General features: G+C 44.7%; 1 protein-coding gene across 3 annotated transcripts in view; it reads left to right on the forward strand.

Moving 5' to 3' along the window:
* Window positions 1-18,866, forward strand: part of PIP4K2C (phosphatidylinositol-5-phosphate 4-kinase type 2 gamma) — a 32,118-nt gene that overhangs the window by 526 nt on the left and 12,726 nt on the right. Inside the window, exons 1-6 of one of the 3 annotated variants that reach the window (XM_081851785.1) lie at window positions 2,657-2,790; window positions 3,691-3,785; window positions 9,540-9,637; window positions 11,835-11,931; window positions 15,424-15,567; window positions 17,522-17,668. In XM_081851785.1, the coding sequence (XP_081707911.1) occupies window positions 9,573-9,637; window positions 11,835-11,931; window positions 15,424-15,567; window positions 17,522-17,668 (453 nt within the window). In that variant the 5' untranslated portion in view covers window positions 2,657-2,790; window positions 3,691-3,785; window positions 9,540-9,572. Of the gene's footprint in view, window positions 1-2,656; window positions 2,791-3,690; window positions 3,786-3,990; window positions 4,076-9,539; window positions 9,638-11,834; window positions 11,932-15,423; window positions 15,568-17,521; window positions 17,669-18,866 lie in introns of those variants that run through there. The other 2 variants (XM_081851786.1, XM_081851784.1) reach the window with 2 other exon arrangements.

Here is an 18,866-nt window from a genome sequence, read left to right on the forward strand (position 1 = left end):
TGAAGGACAGTATACAAATTATTATTATTTACATGCTTAATCTCTCTGTAGCAAAACAACAACCCCCAAACTCCTTAAAGACCATAAGACGTTATTATGGCACATGCTTTCACGGGCCAGAATCCCCTTCATCACATGCACACAAAGCATTATCCTGATCCAGAGATATTTGGCAACTTTGGTATCCAACACATTCCTTCCCACCACCACTTGTTACCTCTTTCTTTTTATCACTTCACCATCACCATTCTTCAAGATATAATAGCTTATAGTAGCTGCCCCTCTTCTCTTTTCAGTTAATCTTCCCCAATACCTGGTGCTAAGAATTGTTCACTGTGTGAATACACTGGCTAGCAATAATTTCTGCTTTGCTACAGTTTATATTGGCTTTACGTTAATGTAGGCATTTCCTCGGCTGTTGTTAACTGTTTTGAATGCGTGTTAGGGAAGTGTAGTTTTGCTTGAAAATGAAGCATTCCAAAGGCAAATAAACAGCATCAGTAAGTACATTGGTCAAATCATGATATTAAACTGATGTCTCCATGTTCTCTGGGGACACTGCTCTTGATGGCTAGGCTGAAGCAATCATTGTGTTGACACCGAAGGGGTGAATCAACACATTCATCTCTTTCCCCTTTTCTGTTTTGTCCCTTGCTTCCAAATCTGAGGACTGCCCACCTGATAGTAGGGTGGCTAAGAAATAATCTCAACCATACATCACACAGGTATCCTATTTGCCATAGTTTCAGGGAGATTTTCCTTATTTACTTCAAGGCTCACCCTTCTTACATGCCTGTGAATAGCCCATGTGCTTCTTCAAAATGTGGAGGAGAGACAGGTGTTCTGACCACTTTAGCCTTGCAGTAGAAAAAGAGAACATTTCTACAGTTGGAAGAGTGTAGTTGCAGGTAGCAGGCTTCTGGTAACCAGATCTGAAACTTTCCTGTATTCATCCGCTGCTCTGTGATAATTTCCTTCTGCCTGGGACTAGCAGTTGGAGTTTTGGAAAGCAGTCAGGTAGCTGCTGTGGGACTTTTTTGAGATCAAACAGGTACCTTTGTTTCTTTTGGTCTGATTATGTGTTTTGTGTCTTCATTTTGTGAACCAGCCTGTGATCTTCAGGTGAAAAGCAGTATACAGATATACCGTAAATAAATGAATACCCAGGTTGTAGTCCTAAACACACTTAACCGAGCAGTAAGCCCCACTGAACACAGTGGAGCCTACTTCTCAGTGAATGTGCAAAATATTACTCCTCCAGGCATTTATTTGCGGACTGGCTCTCAAGGAACTCTCTGGGTGAACCCTCCATTTGAAATCAGAATCTTGGAATTTTGCATTAAAGGATTTTCACCAGCGAACAGAAATGAATGAACAAAGAAGTAGACGGATTACTTCTCAAAATGTCACTTTTCATTCTCCAAATACCCATCCCCTTCACTTGCTTGCTTTTTCATTTGATTCTTGCAGGGTGTTGGGCCCTCTGAGTCCCTTCCAACTCTATGATTCTGTGGCTCTATAAAGCGATATCTAATGTGGTGCCCTCCAGATGCTGTGGACTACAGTTCCCATGGTCCCTGACTGTTGGTGATGCTAACTGGGGTTGATGGGAGTTGTAGTTCACAATTATCTGGAGGGCACCACATAGGCTATTCCTGGTTGATACCAGCACTTCTTAGTTTTAATCAATTTCGTACCAAACACTGCCCTTCTCCCCATCAAACTCTCATCTCTTGAGACGGTAGTTTGGGGAATCATCGAAGAGACAGAGATGCTGAAATGTCATCAGTTACTCAACATTGACTATCCTGCCATTGTTACTGGGCAAATACACTTCTTCCTCTGGGACCTGCATAGTTTTTTGCTGTCATTGTTAGGTATCTGTACTGAAGTACCTGAAGATTGCCTTCCCCATTTCCCCCCAATCATTGTTGCGTCCAATTCTATGGTTGGTCATCTATTCTCTTATCATTTACCTTTTAGTCTACCTTGTGGGACTGAGAGGCATGAACAGCGGAGATGTGCTGGGGCTAATAGCTGAACTGTTGTCTTGTGGAATCCTCTTTCCATCCTCCATTCTTGCTGTTTTTATTCTGTGTTTTGCTCTTGACCTGCTACCAGTATCCTATGCTAGTCCTTTTCATTAGTGAGTGATATGCTTTCTCAACCCCATAGAAGCTTTGTTGGGAGGGTTTGTGATGTCAGTAGAGATTATATAAACCCTCTCACCATATTGGGGATTTTTTACAGGACTCTGACTGGCTGAAGATTGATTGGCCAGTTAGGCTCCCTCTCATGCATCCAAAGCTTCTGGCAAAGATTATTTTTAGACAGTAGACGGAACAGCAAAACTGTTATCCACACTTAATTGGGTATAAGCTTCACTAAACACAGTGGGACTTATTTTCAAGAAAACGCTTGTAGGACTGTGCTGCTACTGATTTCTCTAGCCTTTGTCCTTTTTGTCACTTAGATATCTTTTCATTTTTTACTTTAGAATGTTTACATGCTATCTTTTTGAATAAAAAATTCATCCAAGCTGGCTTGCATCTTAAAAGTACACCATCAACTGTGACAGAATAAAACACGCTAATGCACACCCAACCTGAAACTCCTGAAAGGCAATTCAGATGACGCATTCTATACAACACACTGCTATATGTTATATAACATCAGCAGTAAAAGATTCCTACAGCTGAATAGTGCTGCCTGTCCACAAGTGACCTGAAACTGTTCTCACAGCACAGCTTTCCAAAATGATTATTGTTGTGGACTTCTCAAGGTCAACAGGTAAGGCTTTCCAGAGTGCCATGTCTTGTTAAGGCAGTACTTCCCAGGTGACTAGATATAGTCTAAAATTCAGGATGGTAGTCAGCATCTTGCTCTTCAGCACCATTATTTTCATATTCCATGTGACAAGGGGTTCACCAATACTATTTAGCCCTGTTTTGGTCCCATTGGGAGGCATCTTCCATGTAATCCCTTGAAGTGTGGTGTTTCCTGTTCTTTACTGAAATCCCTTGCTGAAGTCTCCTGCGAACTTGCATCTAGGTTCTTTTCTTCTTCTGAGTTAAGAGGGGAAGGTATAGAATGAACTTTACATGTCCAAGTATGGCTCAATCAAAATTTACTTACTTTCTCTTTAAGAAGAGGATTTGTGGCTATGAATATGGAGATTTGCGCCAAGTACGCTACATGTAGATTCTTGGTGTTCTTGGCTTCGGTTTCCACAGTTAGAATGCACATGTGATGGCATGACCAGGTCAGTTGGGCCACGAATGCCCTGGCGTGCTCTCATATTAACAAACTGGGGTTGCTTATTGAGGGACTCCTTTCCATGGCTCATAGGAACATGAGTAGCCTGATTTTGGGCCCTGCAAAAGTGTCAAGAGTGCAGTGCTCTGATAAATGTATTAAAGCATCATGAGTGGAAGCTGCAGTTCCTGTAGCACACTCTGCAACATCCTCTGTGACGAGCCTGGCTTCATTTTTCAGCTCCAAAATAATGTCACTCCCCGGACCTTGGATGTGAAGGGAATTAACCAACACCTATAGGCCTAGAGTGTGTTTTCTGTAGAACAATAGTGGCATCTCTTTGTGAGATGCTTGCACAGGTCTTAAGCTGTCTGGCTGCATTCCTTTCTTTTCCCTCCCTAAGCTCAACTGACCCTTTCCCTCTGATTCCAACAGTTTTACGACCCCAAAGTATTGGGGGAGGGCGGAGCATATGAGCTCTATGGCACAACACCAGGATAATTCAGACTCCGGAATGAAGGAGGCGGCTGGTACGTGGGCCTCATAGCATGCCCTTCTGCCTTGCAAACTGTCTTGATTGCCGCAAGCATAAGTCTCTTGGTGAACAAAAAGCCTGTTTACTTCCTTCCGTTTTGCCCTTCAGTGCTTCCAAAGTGTGATTGCAAAGCTTGTATTTGTGCCTAAAAATAATATGCTGTGTGGCTCGTGTCCCCCCCCCCCCTTCTCTCTTTTAAGAAACGAGATAAAATAGAATTGGTGAAGTTAAGTCTGCCTTGCGTGTCTTGGGTCCTTTTCACTTGGCCTGGATGGAAACTTTCTGGTAATATATCTTGGCTTAGGTGTTTCCAGATCATTCTAACCTCTTAACTCTGTGTGTGCAGTCTTCTTCTGTATGGCTATTAATGTTGGTGGGAGATAGTTTCCATTTTAGAACTGGCTTACTAAATTGCAAGCTGCATTAACTCATTTAGAAGCATTGACTCTGTTCTGACCCTCATTCAGTGTTGGGAATGATACCAGAGAAACTTGATAATTATGTATGGAACAGTTTAAATATGCATAGCATCGTACAGTCCCAATCTCTCTCTTTCTTCCTCGCAACAGCCTTATGAAGCAAGTGGCGATTTTTCTTACTGTTTGAGAAAGTGAAGCAGTCTTTGCCCTTGGATCACACTGGGTTCACTGGCATTAGCAAGGCATTGGCTTTTGACCTCATTTCACCATCTCTGCTCTCAAACTAAATGACTGAATGTGCAGAATAGCGTTTGTGGGTATAATAGTAATCATAATAATAATAATAATAATAATAATAATTATTATTATTGTCAGGGAACTGCCATCGGAGCCCAGGGCGGTGGCGAGGCTCCCAGATGCTGGGGAGGGAACCAGCAGGGGGAGAACTTCCGCTGAGGAAGTAGAGGAGGGGGAAGCGTCGGAGGGAAGGCTCAGAGACGCTTCCAGCGAGGGCAGCGGAGAGAGCTCAGGACCTCCCATTGGGATGCCCACTCTGCGCAGAAAGCTGTCGCGCAGGGAAGCTAGGCGGAGACTTTCGGTTAAGGAGCTTTTATGTTGGAAGAAATTCAGGAAACGCCCACTGACGGATTCTGCCAGCGATTAAGACAGCCACTAAGTAAGGGCTGTCCAGGCAGGGAAAGTTTTAGCCAACTACTCAGCTTGGAGCGGTGTGGCGCTTACGCACAAGCAACCCCTTATCCCATTACAATAATGTACAATAATGACCTTGGAAGTCAAACAGAATACGTTCCAGAAGTCCGCTCAACTTCCAAAACATTCGGAAACCAAAGCACAGCTTCTGATTGGCTGCAGGAAGCTCCTACCACAAATCGGAAGCCACTGAAACTTCCAAAAATAGTTTGCAAATGGGAACAATCACTTCCAGATTTGCAGCATTCGGGAGCCAAAATGTTCGAGAACTAAGGTGTTCAAAAACCAAGGTACGACTGTAATGATATTTATACCCCACCCATCTGGCTGGGTTTCCCCAGCCACTCTGGGTGGCTCCCAGCAGAATAATAAAAATACATCAAACATTAAAAACTTCCCTAAACAGAGCTGCCTTCAGGTGTCTTCTAAAAGTCAGATAGTTGTTTATTTCCTTGACATCTGATGGGAGGATGTTCCACAGGGCAGGTGCCACTACCAAGAAGGCCCTCTGCCTGGTTCCCTGTAGCTTTATTTCTCGCAGTGAGAGAAAGGCCAGAAGGGCCTCAAAGCTGGACCTCAGTGTCTGGGCAGAACGATGGGGGTGGAGACACTCCTTCAGGTATACTAGGCTGAGGCCGTTTAGGGCTTTAAAGGTCAGCACCAACACTTTTTGAATCGTGCTCAGAAATGCACTGGGAGCCAGTTTAGGTCTTTCAGGACTGGTGTTATATGGTCCTGGCAGCCACTCCCGGTCACTAGTCTAGCTGCTGCATTCTGGCTTAGTGGTAGTTTCCGAGTCACCTTCAAAGGTAGCCCCACATAGAGCGCATTGCAGTAGTCCAAGCGGGAGATAACCAGAGCATGCACCACTCTGGCGAGACAGTCAACGGGCAGATAGGGTCTCATCTTGCGTACCAGATAGAGCTGGTAGACAGATGCCCTGGACACAGAATTGACCTGCACCTCCATGGACAGCTGTAAGTCCAAAATGACTCCCAGGCTGTGTACCTGGTCCTCAGGGGCACAGTTATCCCTTTCAGGACCAGGGAGTCCCCCACACCTGCCCACCCCATCCCCCCAAAACAGTACTTCTGTCTTGTCAGGATTCAACCTCAATCTGTTATCCGCCATCCATCCTCCAACCAATTCCAGACACTCACACAGGACATTCACTGGTTCTGATTGGAAGGCGAGGTTGAGCTGGGTATCATCTACATACTGGTGAACACCCAGCCCAAACCCCAATAGAACTCTCCCCCTGCATACACCCCCCCATCTGCTCCAGATTCCACCCCCCCAAAAAAATCCTTGTGTAGCAGATTGGGGGCAGTGCATGGGGAAAGGAAGGGCTGCACATACAGTGATTTAGTTAGATACAAACCATAGTATATTTTAACACTGGTTTAATATGATGTTCAAATCAATGCACTGTTTATGTATTTGATAGGTCAGACTCTCCCATGTCAGAAGACTTCCAGCTGAATGAGCTTGCAGTCACAACCCTGTGCAAATAATTTGCCTGATCATTTTGCTGCAGTTACTGTTTTCTCTGAAGCATATTGGGTCTTGCAGTTTTTTTTTGCCACAAAGGATCTATCCCAGATTGGTTCATTCCTATAGGCCCGATAAATAGCTTTGATCTTTCCCAGAAACCTGAAGTAAGGAAAAGCTACAAACTCCATTGGTTCTCTTGGTGGCTGACAATAACTGGAGTGCTCTCAATTTGAGTCTAGTCCAAAGGCACATGACACAGTTCTGCGGTTTTGAAGCCAAGTAGGTCAGGCCCTTTTAGGCATTTTGACGGGAGACTGCATGGGAACTGTATGTAAACAGCTATGTACTCTTTGGAGGGAAAGTGAAGTGAAAGTGGAAAGTGCCCCCTCTTTGGTGCTATGTATGCAGGGTTGTCACACCATATTCAGCATTAGTCAGTATATGATACCTACTATTTTGTTCTCTCTACTCAGTCATCCATGTGTATTCTGTACCCACTGACTTTGCCTATGCAGTGTGTATGCTGTGATTCTGGGGCAGCACAGAGAACATGCAGAATCCGGTGGGATTCAACTTCCTGAATATCTAACCTTTAATATTTGTAAAGACAAGTTTCTAGACCCTATGGTTGCAATTACATTCTTGAAAATGTGTAGGTGATGCCTGTGGAAATAACAGAAGCCAGCCGAGTCTTCCTTTTTTTCTCTCCCCCCCCCCCCCCGGCAAAGACAGAACATTTTGTTTTTTTCTTTCTTTTTTTAACCATTTTTTGCAGTTTACATTTACAAAACGAGATTGAGCAAATTTGCTTAATTTGTGTAATTTATACGAGTTGCAGACTTGAACACTTCATTCCATAATACACAATCCCCAACAAAGCAGACATCACAGTCCCGTCCCCCCGTCCCCCCCCTCCCCATAAACAAGACATGCTGGATGCTAGCAACCGGTCAACTCATACATATCACTTCAGCTTAGGACTGGTTTTAAAGTTACCTCAGCACTGCAGCTTCCGCTGCAGAAGAAAGGGCTGTGGCGACTGAAATTCAGGCTGGCCCCTCAGCATTGCCAGCAAACAGTCTCTCACACAGAGGCCAGGCCCAGATATGTATGCCGATGAGTCACCTTCACTCATCTCTCCATGATCATATCAATACAGATCACTTCCTGATCTTTTGTAGCAGCCCAGGCTGTTGGTACATTTTCCGTGTTTTTCCTGGCTTGTGAACTGGAGGGTACTTGAAAGAAACTCCCTGTGGGAGATTCACTCTCCTAAATGTGGAAGCCTACACAACAATCAGTTTAATACTTCTCTTTTGGACTCATTCTCATAATCAAGTTTCAGAGGTGATTAACTCCAGACTGTTATTACAGAGTTTTTATCCTGGGATAAGTCCATGAACAAGAATTGACAGTCCAGTTTGACCATAGCTCCTGAGTTAGTGACAGATCCCTAAGAACTGCCTTGCTGGGTCAGCCAAAAGGTCTTCCTAGCCTGGGATTCTGTCTCCTGCAGTGGCAAGGAAAACGCACTGGAGGAGCACAAGGTGGGGGGAGACATCCTGAGAGATGCTGGTACTTGGGGTGATGAATGTGGGCATAAAGTTTAAAACATGCCCTCTACCCTTCTGATTGAACACCGCTTCTAAATGCTATCTAGAACAAAGGAAACTGTGAGCTGTGGTGGATGGGCTTGTGAGGAACAGAAAGACAGATGTATAAAAGAGAAGCAACTGTATGGGCAAAGGGCGACCTCAGGGCAGCAGGGTGGGGTCAGTGATGGCAAAAAACCATGGATCCTTACAACTTTTTAAAGGCATCTCCTCCAAACAACCATCAAATTGAACCTGCCATTGGTTTCTGTGGCTTGCATTGTAACCCACCTCTCCCCAAGCTATCCAGCACTTACTGCAGCCACTATAGTACGTGGATTTGTTCCAAGGGTCCATGTTTTGTGCCATGATGGCATTGACAGGTGCTGAATATGTAGTTTTTACAGGTCATTCCATGGAGGTAGGCAGGGCTTTCTTTTAGCCAGAACTCCGTTCCGGCACCCCTCAGGTGGGTGCCATTGCCATTTGAAGAGAACAAGAGAGGTGTTCGTGGTGAGTTCCTGCACCTATTTTTCTAGAAAAATAGCACTGGAGGTAGGTATGATATTTCTTTTGATGGTGGCTTGGAGTAAATCCCAGGTAAAAATTATGCAAATACAAGAAAATCCATTTTTCAACCCTACGGTCTTCCTTTCCCATGCTTTGAGGCAACCTATTTTGTGACTATTTGACCCCTGGACTAAAGCAACATTTTCTTCAGCGCTCTTAATCCTCACCATAACCTTCCTCCGTGGTTGTCTCCATCTGAAGCCCATTGTCTTGACTGGCGGTTCCCTGCTATGTGTCTCTAGCTTAGTCTTCCTAGGCTAATCCTGTCTGAACTGCTGTGTTAACTTTGTTGATAACCCAAACGTATATGCTGTATACATTTTCATAGGTTCTTGATGCAACTTTGAACTTAATTTATTGTTGGTTGTACGCCACGCTAGGACCGCATGAAGCTGCCTTAGAAAGATGCCTAGTACTGCGCCAGGCCACTGGTTAGTCAACCTCAGTACTGCCTATGCCAACTCATAGCAGTTCTCCAGGATTTCAGACCAGGATCTTTCCCACCTGTACCTGGAAGTGCCAGAGATTGAATCTGAGACCTGCTGCATGCAGAGCAGGTGTGCTGGTACCCCTGAGCCATGGCCCTTTCCCAAAGGTCCATCCTGCTGATATGCTTTGACAGGCTTCCTCAAACTCGGCCCTCCAGATGTTTTTGGCCTACAACTCCCATGATCCCTAGCTAGCAGGACCAGTGGTCAGGGATGATGGGAATTGTAGTCTCAAAACATCTGGAGGGCCGAGTTTGAGGAAGCCCGTGCCTGGAGAAACTAACAGCATAGCTTTAGTGCTCAAGTCTTAGGTTGCAAATGGCATGGCATTCGGCCGGATGTCACTTCCTCCAGGGGCTCTTGGTAGACAAGAACTCTCCTCTCAAGGCCTTGCCTTGGTGCTATTACATTCTCCTGACATGTGCTGCTTTGTACAAGAGAAGCCAGTGGCTTCACATTTGCTTTCCTTCTTTAGATCAATGAGCTGAGTCAAGTTCCCCAGCCAGTGATGCTGCTCCCTGATGACTTCAAAGCGAATTCTAAAATAAAGGTGAACAATCATCTCTTCAACAGGTGAGGACCGGTGGTGCATATGTCTAGGAGCGGAAAGGCACATAGTCTTCCCAGCCCAACTTCAGATTCCACCCCTGCTGCTTGAGATCCTTTAACTGGAAGTGCAAGGTGTTAGGCTTGGGACTTTCAGTCATGATGGCTATGTGTTACCTCCACTATCAGAGGCAGTATACCTCTATATACCTGTTGCACGAGGGAGCTGTAGTGCTCGACTCTTTCCAGTGGGCTTCCCTCAAGCATCTGTGAGAAAAGACTGCAGATGACATAGTTCCTCCGAATGCACATGCTATAATACAGGGGAAGCTAACATAGCACCCTCCAGCTCTCGCCATAAGCCAACTATTAGCAACACTCTCGTTTTAAGAGCATAGCCTGCACATGGGCGGCGGTGTAGGTGTCTAGCTCTCCTATGACTGTGCCGCAGGGGAGGGCAAGTGTTTTCTGTTAAGGGCCTCATTCCTTCAGGATAACTGGTTGGGGACTGCATGTTAGCAATGGATGGAGGGCACTCCAAAAATGTTATGGATTATTGAACCTGAATGATGACTGCCCTTCTTCCATCTTTACCTTCGCTCAGAATTTCCAGTCCCATGCCAGCCTACTTATTCTTCTTGGGAAGAGTAGTAAGCCCCACTTGGTTTGAAAGGTTTACTCTCAAATAACTGTACAGAGATTATTGTTTTTAATTCAGCAGACCAGTGCATCTACTGCTCTAGAAAGCATGTGAAAATAATTCTTTTCTGACTTTGGTGTGACCGCACACAGAGAGAGCAGAAACCAAGAAGAAAACGTCTTTTTCCCAAGCTTTGATACCAGGAAAAAGATTTGTTAAACACATCAGTTTCTTTCTATCAAATAATATATGGCCCTTTTTATTCTGAATCCACACAGGAAGAGAGGGGTGACCGTGGGGAAACAGCTTTTTAAAGCTATGGAAATTACCGTATTTTTCGCCCTATAGGGTGCACTGGCCCATAGGGCGCACCTAGTTTTTTTGGGGGGGGGATAAATAAATAAATAAATAAATATCCCCCCCCCCAGCCATGGGGCTGGGGCAGAGTAAGCCCGAGCTTCCCCCGACCCCAGCCCCCAGAACAGGCTGCTATCTGCAAGCCTTCGGAGCCCGGCGGGAACTCCGGAGCGCACCCCGGACTTTGGCTTGCGGATAGCTTCCTAAAGCCTGGAGAGCGAGAGGGGTCGGTCAGCGAAAGCCTGCATTCGCCCCATAGGACGCAAAAACATTTCCCCTTCATTTTTGGAGGGGAAAAAGTGCGTCCTATGGGGCGAAAAATATGGTAAGGAGGAAGGTAGGACTTCTGATGGGATGGAAGGATGGGGTGGTGTCAGAAGGTATTAGGAGCTCCATGTGGCCACAGGTTACCCACTTCTGTTGTAGCACTCCAGAAAGGCCAGCAATTGCTTGATTTGAACCTTCCTCCAGGAAAAGTACAAAAAAATTGAATAGCGTATGCAAAGCTGGACAAACAAATCATTTCCCACTCACACACTGTCCCCTCTGCCTGGTATTTAATGCTTAGTATTAAAGGAAGATTGTTCTGCCTGTCTGGTCATGAGACCATTTGCATAATAATGGAGGATTACACCCTGTGGTAGAGGATACTAATGGGCAGGGGATTATGGGGCTTGGGTCGCAGATTACTGATATAATGCCCAGATTGACTTGGTAGCTATTACTAGGCCTTGCTCACTTGTCAGAAAAAACTGGCCTTCTGGTAAGGAAACAGGAGCTTGGTTATGTATAAGATTGGGCTGTAATGGGCTGCTTCTGATGGAGAGCTGGTCCCATCTACAGCAGGAGAAGGTAAGGCCTGGACCACAAACATAGCAGAGTCGGAGGTGATGGTCTGGGCTGTACCACTTCAGACTGCTGCAAGGTGGGTAGAATCAAACTTCATCATGCTTCTTTATTTGTTGAAACCAAAACCCACCCTGTAAGTAGAAACTAGCGCAACAGGGAGCGAACAGGCTGGGCTGCAGTCTTCACTGATGTGCTAGGTTCTTATTTTTGTGCGGAAGGGGGGAGGCTTTTTCGTTTTTGTTTTTTCATAGAGGTGCATTCAGAAATGTGATTCTCCCCACCCCCAGCTCTCGTTCAGCTCCCTCCTCCAGCTCACCCTGCTGCATGTGCAGTCCGAGTTTTGGAGTAGCAGCTAACTCTGTCACTCGACTCTTGCAGAGAAAACCTGCCCAGCCATTTCAAATTCAAGGAATACTGCCCACAGGTCTTCCGCAATCTTCGCGAACGTTTCAGCATTGATGACCAGGATTACCAGGTATGTGGGTCTCGTCTGTACACTTCAGACTCTTACAGGCCTGCACAAAACTTTAGGTACTCAGCTGTAGTGTGCGTGTAGTATCTCTGCCTTCGACCCCCTTACTGCTGTCATATACTGGACTTCAGAGTATAATGCACGAAGCTGAAAGCCTTCTTGACCAAGGCATCCTTGTTGTGGAACTCCTTTCCCAGAGATGCCCTCCAGACCTGCTTTTGGAGAAATTGCTGATGCTTTTCCTGTTAGGCTTCTGCTGTTTTAGAAGAAAGCTAATGAGCAGGTGTTTTCTTACTGGGTTCATTCGGATTTTATACAGTGGTGCCCCGCAAGACGAACGCCTCGCAAGACGGAAAACCCGCTAGACGAAAGGGTTTTCCGTTTTGGAGGCGCTTCGCAAAACGAATTTCCCTATGGGCTTGCTTCGCAAGACGAAATGTCTTGCGAGTTCCTGCGGGTTTTCCCCCCCTTTCCCCCCCTTTTCCTAAGCCGCTAAGCCGCTTATCAGCTGATCCGCTAAAAGCCGCTAAACCGCTAATAGCGCTAATCCGCTAAGCTGTCAATGGGCTTGCTTCGCAAGACAAAAAAACCGCTAGACGAAGAGACTCACGGAACGGATTAATTTCGTCTTGCGAGGCACCACTGTAGTTGCTGTTATTTTATTATATATTCAGGTTTTATAGTTTTGTGATTTTGTTCAGGTTTTATAGGGTATTTTTAGTACAGTATGTATCTGCTAGTTTTAAATTTAAAATCATGCACAACTTCAGTAATTTGTTTTTTCGAACACTAAAAATGCTGGTTCGAAAGCAAGTTTGAAATTCAGCTAATAAATCATAGTGTACACTTCCAGTGTGGGGCTAATTGGGAGGGTTATAAATTGCTCAGCTGGACATACTGCAGGAAGATTGCCGCATACGGCACAATCATAGGCTACTAATAAACTCACTGGAGGCACTGGTTGTAGGCATGTTCCCTTGAGAGAAATTGATGTTTGAGGTGGGATAAGGCCAGTGTTCTGACTGCAGCCATAGATTACTGCCTTTGTTCCTGAATTTGCTTGCCCAGGCACTGCAGTAGTTATGACACCTGTTACAAATAGCCAGTTGGGAGTTGGAAGGCTTAAGAGAATGAGCTATTAATTACAAAGTCCCCACTCTGAACATTACCTCTGCCATGAACTGCTCTCTAGATGGCCCCGCTCCTGTCTGCATTGTGAGGGTAGTGAGGCTGACCTACTGCATATAAGATGGTTGCAAGATAAGATGTGACAAATGGATGTTTGTGACTAGTGATGTTAAATTCTTGAGAATAATCTTTTGGAGAACATTATTGAGAATATTCTTGAGAATATTCTCGATTAATGAGAATATTAGAGAATTTTCATTTAAAATAGGAGAATATTCATTTTAATGCATTGAAAATGATATAATTAGTTAATATACAGGTTTGTTCATGGGTAAACTTGTTCAGATGGCAACCAAAAACTGTACAGATACATTTATTCAATGGGGCAATGCAGTGAATTCACATTCTTTGATTTTTTGCACCAAACTTGAAATTGAAAATGCAATGTGAATGACTCACGTTAATCACTGAGCCTGCCACTAACCATATATTTACCATCCAATTTGAATTCAAATTATGTTGTGTATGCATGAAATGTAGCTTTTAAAGTAAAAGGAATATTTAAAAATGGCACTGCAAAACCAGTTACTGGCACTAAATAAAAATATAGAAACGTCAACTGTTTAAATCAAGGCCACCTCACATGCTGTTACACATAATTGTATAGGCCTAGGTACTTTAAGTGTATAAAGCATTAAAACTACTTTCTTTTTTTAAAAAAATTACACTGTATGGCCAGGGGTATACAGTTGCTAAGAATAAGGTCACACCAAACTAGAAAAAAAAGGCTATCACATAGTTGAAATACATACAGATTCAAATGTTCATCAAATTAAATGAATGGCATTTTTAAAACATAAAAAAATTAAAATGTTTTCGGAAGCTCACATTTCAGAACCGTCCATGTTGAAAGACACAATGCCTAGTAATGTAACTGGACCAGAAAAAAAAACATTATTCATTACTTACACTGGCAATATCACAGCTTGACTTATTATTTACTAGATTTTTTAAATGTGGGTTATAAAACTGGTTCTTACACTAGAATTTACAGTTTGTGGAGAATATTAACTGGAGAATTTTCTAGCAGAAAATATTCTCAAGAATATTTGCATTCTCGAGAATATTCTCACCTCACATCAGTATTTGTGACTTGCATTCTCTCTATTTGGAAGAGGGAGAAGAGGAAAGATAGCATATGAGAGATCACAATAGAAGGGGAAAGAGCCCCCAGCAGCTCCCACAGACCCCTTGAACTGCCCATTTCTCTCTGCACATTTAAACCCTCCAAGTTTCCTTTTCTTTAAAGGGAGCCAGAGGGTAAGACTTCTGGGATGCTAACAAAGCAGCATTTGAGTGTACCCTCTTTAATGTGTTCTTGGTCTGGTTTCCATCATGAGAGCAAGGGTAACAAACATGGTGCCTTCCAGATGTTGTGGACTACAGTTTCCATCAGCCCCAGCTAGTATGACCCAATGGTCAGTTTTGTGGCCCAAAAACATCCGGAGGGCACCGCTCTGGCTTTGCACTGAAGCAAGCTGAAGCAGGCAGCAGAGCTTCTTTCCTGGACTTCATAAAAATTATTGATCGCTCAGTTAGTAGAACATGAGACTCTTAATCTCAGAGTTGTGGGTTTGAGCCGCATGTTGGGCAGAAAGATTCCTGCATTGCTGGGGGTTGGACTAGATGGTCCTTGTAAAAGGTAAAGGGACCCCTGACCATTAGGTCCAGTCGTGACCGACTCTGGGGTTGCGGCGCTCATCTCGCTTTACTGGCCGAGGGAGCCGGCGTACAGCTTCCGGGTCATGTGGGCAGCACGACTAAGCCACTTCTGGCGAATCAGAGCAGCGCACGGAAACGCCGTTTACCTTCCCGCCAGAGCAGTACCTATTTATCTACTTGCACTTTGACATGCTTTCGAACTGCTAGGTTGGCAGGAGCTGGGACCCAGCAACGGGAGCTCACCCCGTCATGAGGATTCGAAGCGCCGACCTTCTGATCGGCAAGCCCTAGGCTCTGTGGTTCAACCCGCAGTGCCACCTGTGTCCCTAGATGGTCCTTGTGGTCCCTTCCAAATCGATGATTCTATCACTCAACATTTCCTGCACCACCCCATTTCCCTAAGAGCCTTTTTAAAGGAACGGCTGCCTTGAGGGTGGCTGTCAAAGAGGCAGTGCCACAGGGGAAGTGACCCTTTGAGGGAAGATCTGGAGCCCAGAAGTTTTGTCCAGCTTTTTGCTACTCCATAGCTAGGGAAGGTTTATCTTTAACTCCCTTGTTGCGCACCCTTATCATAAAGACAAATCAGCCACGCCAGGGTCATCGGCACAGAGCCTTGTTGTCATTGGTTCATTCTGACTTCTTCAGGTCTCGCTGACACGCAGTCCGCCCACTTATGAGATTGAGGGTGGGGGACGCTTCCTCCTGTCCTACGACAGAACGTTGGTGATCAAGGAGATCTCCAGTGAAGATGTGGCTGACGTGCATAGCCTTCTGTCTCACTACCACCAGGTAAGATGTGAAGGCAAGCGGGCTTCTTTGTATGGGGTTGTAGGCATGTGACTCTTGACTTGGAGTGTAAAATAAGTTCACCTGAAGGATGCTCATGGAAGCAAAGGGCCACCTGTGCCTCACCCCACATCTGTTCAGTAGGGCCCATTGATCCTCCAGGGTGACTTCTTGGTGGGCAGGTAGCTGCACGACGGGAGGCGGGGACAGGAAATGGTCTGTCTTTCTGTGAACTTTTTAAAATTAACTTGGGATTCAAACCTCCAAACCAACCCCCACAAGAATATAATAAATAACAGTAAATATAAAATCTTTGTGCACTGAAGCAAAACTTAAGCAAATGAATTCAGCAAGTTTGCATATTTCTTTCTGCTAGCCATGGACAGGGAAAAGGGCTTCAGGGTTCTGCGTAGCTCCTGCCCCCTGACCACTGAAAGCTGTCCTCCCTTCCTCACCTACTACTGAGATCTGAGGAAGCATTACTGCATGCTGTCAAGCTTCTTTCCATAGCCTTAGGAGCAATTTTCAAATGGAAAAATACTGAAAGCTGACATTTAAGGAATGCCGAGTGCCCTGCAAGCTAAGAACAACACCAGTGTTGTTTGTAAAGTACCTCACAGATGTGGGCACCGTACAGAAGTTCAAAACACAAAATAGGCCCTATCCTCAGGCTGCCGAATTCTTCATTTGGGCCATCTAATAATAGGTGGAAGGAATACAATGAGACCTGTTCATCAGTATTGATATGGAAGCATTCTGTATAGATAGCCATGTTGGTCCACTAGGATGAAAAAATCCAAACAGTACCTTTAACAGAACAAAGTAAAATTCACAAAGTAGTGAGCAAACTTTTGAGTCCACCAGGACTCTTTTTCAGATTACACGTTAAGCGTTTTTTAAAAAAATGTGGTGAAGAATATTGCTGGCCATGATGAAAAGCCCTAGTTTGTACTTTATAATAGCTTTAGGATGAATTGTAATAATAATAATTTTATTATTTATACCTCGCCCATCTGGCTTTGTTTCCCCAGTTCCTCTGGGCAGCTTCTAGCACATATAAAAACATAATAAAATGTCAAACGTTAAAACTTATTGGTACATTGCTGCCTTCAAATGTATTCTGAAAGTTGTGTAGTTCTTTATCTCCTTGACATCTGATGGGAGGGTGTTTGACAGGGATGGCACCACTGCCGAGAAGGCCCTCTGCCTGGTTCCCTGTAACTTCACACCAGCTTCCTTAGGTTAGGTTATGATGCAAAACAGATTACAGGTGGATGTGTTCTGGGGTGAAGAAAACAATGGCTGCTCTCCTTTAAAAAAAGAAAATCAAAATATTGCTTATTTTTTATATATGTCTCTAGTGCTAACCAGCATGCGCAGGACTCATAAGGCAGAGTGGAGGAGTAAAGAAAAGCATGGCAATGTCTGTATTAGCAAGGCCAGAGATTAATTACAGATGATGCTCTAGGAAAACAGTGACTGGATTTTCGCTGTCTGCCTCTGTGTGAGTGGATGGGTGGGTATTAATCCTCCTTGAGCCGCTGTGGTGGAAGATCTAGAGTGCCTTTTAAATCTAGGCTGGGTATACTTGGTGCTCAAAAAAAGACGGTCTTGTGATCAAGAGAGGATGGAGGTTAATGAAGAGGGAGTAGGACCCAAAGAACTGGATAGCAAGAGAAGTGCTGAGGAATAGTCCTCATTGGGAAAGGATAGCTAGCTGAGTCTGTTGCACCCTGACCAATGAAAGCCCCAACAAGCCAAAATGCAGGAGAATTGTGGTTTGGGGGCTGGGGCTCCAACAGAGAAGATTACGATTCCATTTCTGGATTTGCCTTCCTGAAGTCATCTTCCTACTGTGCGTAAGTCTTGTCTAAGCTTTTGGTGATCTTTGTTCTGGGCTCACTAGTACAGCACTTAGCAAATAGTACTTCCTGAACATCTTGTTTCCTTCTTCCAGTACATTGTGAAGTGTCATGGGAGCACCCTGCTGCCTCAGTTCCTGGGTATGTACCGGCTCAGTGTGGACAATGAGGAGAGCTACATGCTGGTCATGAGGAACATGTTCAGCCACAGGCTCACCGTGCACAGGAAGTACGATCTGAAGGTAACGGGTAGTGGAGGGCAGGCGGGAAGTGTGCGCCAAGGTTGGATCTAGACACATCAAAGAAGCGTTTCAGTTAAACGCGTTGCAAACTTTGTATGAGAAACCAGGTTAGCAAAAACGGAACTCCACAGCGCCATCTGGTGTCACAGTGTTAGAATGCATAAACAACACATATAAAGTGATCTTTCTTTGCCAATGTAGCTGAGTCCCAAGTCTTTGGTCCTGTTTGTCCATCTTTTTCTCCCTCATTTGCCCATGTATGTGCATGATGTTTGCTCTGGAAATCTTCAGAGCTTTACCAATTAGCTGTGGAAGTTTCAATATGTAATGTGTGGTAGTTGCATAATGCTGTGTCTAAAATGCTAATATGTCAGACAGAGCAGTGCTGGGTTTTTGCACCAGAGGCAAAGCTTGTCATGGATTTATGTTACCGGTTTCTTATCATTGGCCCATATTTATTCAAAAGTTTGCAGTCTCCCCCCACCTTGGCACACCTGGCTTTCAGAAGATGCTTGAGTAGATGGTGTCATTATACGCTTTAGTCGCCACGTGGCACTGGGTATAGTTGTATCTAGGTGGAGTCAGTAATTGCCTGTGTGTCTTCTTCTTTTTAAAAGGCCATAAAGTTCTTATCTAGCTTTCTGGCACTGTATCCCTTCCATGACATTACTGAATTTCAGATCATCCTCACTTTGCCATGAGAGTACAGAGCCAGGGCAGGGGATATAAAGGAAATATGTAATCAGTCAGGAAGCTGGAAAACACGGTGCTGAGTTGCGGCATCCAGGTTTTCTCCTGAAAAGCCTTGTTTGCAAAGAATTCTGCGCCTCTGTTCTCCATCTGTAAAATAGACATGATAGTCACTACATAGTTGTGAAAACATATGAGCAGGCGTGGAACTGTTTATAGAAAGATTTCGCATGCACTTTCAGCATCAGGACCCAGAGCGTGTTAAAACAATTTAAAATTCGGTCATCTGAACTTTAACTGTTCGAAACAGTTTAAAAATGAAACAGTCTCTGAAATAGGGTGGGTCCTGTGCGATTTGCACCATTCCCACCTGCTGTGTGATGTGGCACCCACAGAGGCCATTGTTCAGTGGCAGGGTGTGCGATTTGCACCCACAAGCTCCCTGCTTCAGCCCTTCATCTCTTTTAATCATCTCTGGTAGCAGGAATGAGAAAGACATCTGCTTGTA

The sequence above is a fragment of the Podarcis erhardii genome, assembly GCF_964252035.2.
Source record: "Podarcis erhardii genome assembly, chromosome: 2".
NCBI lineage: Eukaryota > Metazoa > Chordata > Lepidosauria > Squamata > Lacertidae > Podarcis > Podarcis erhardii.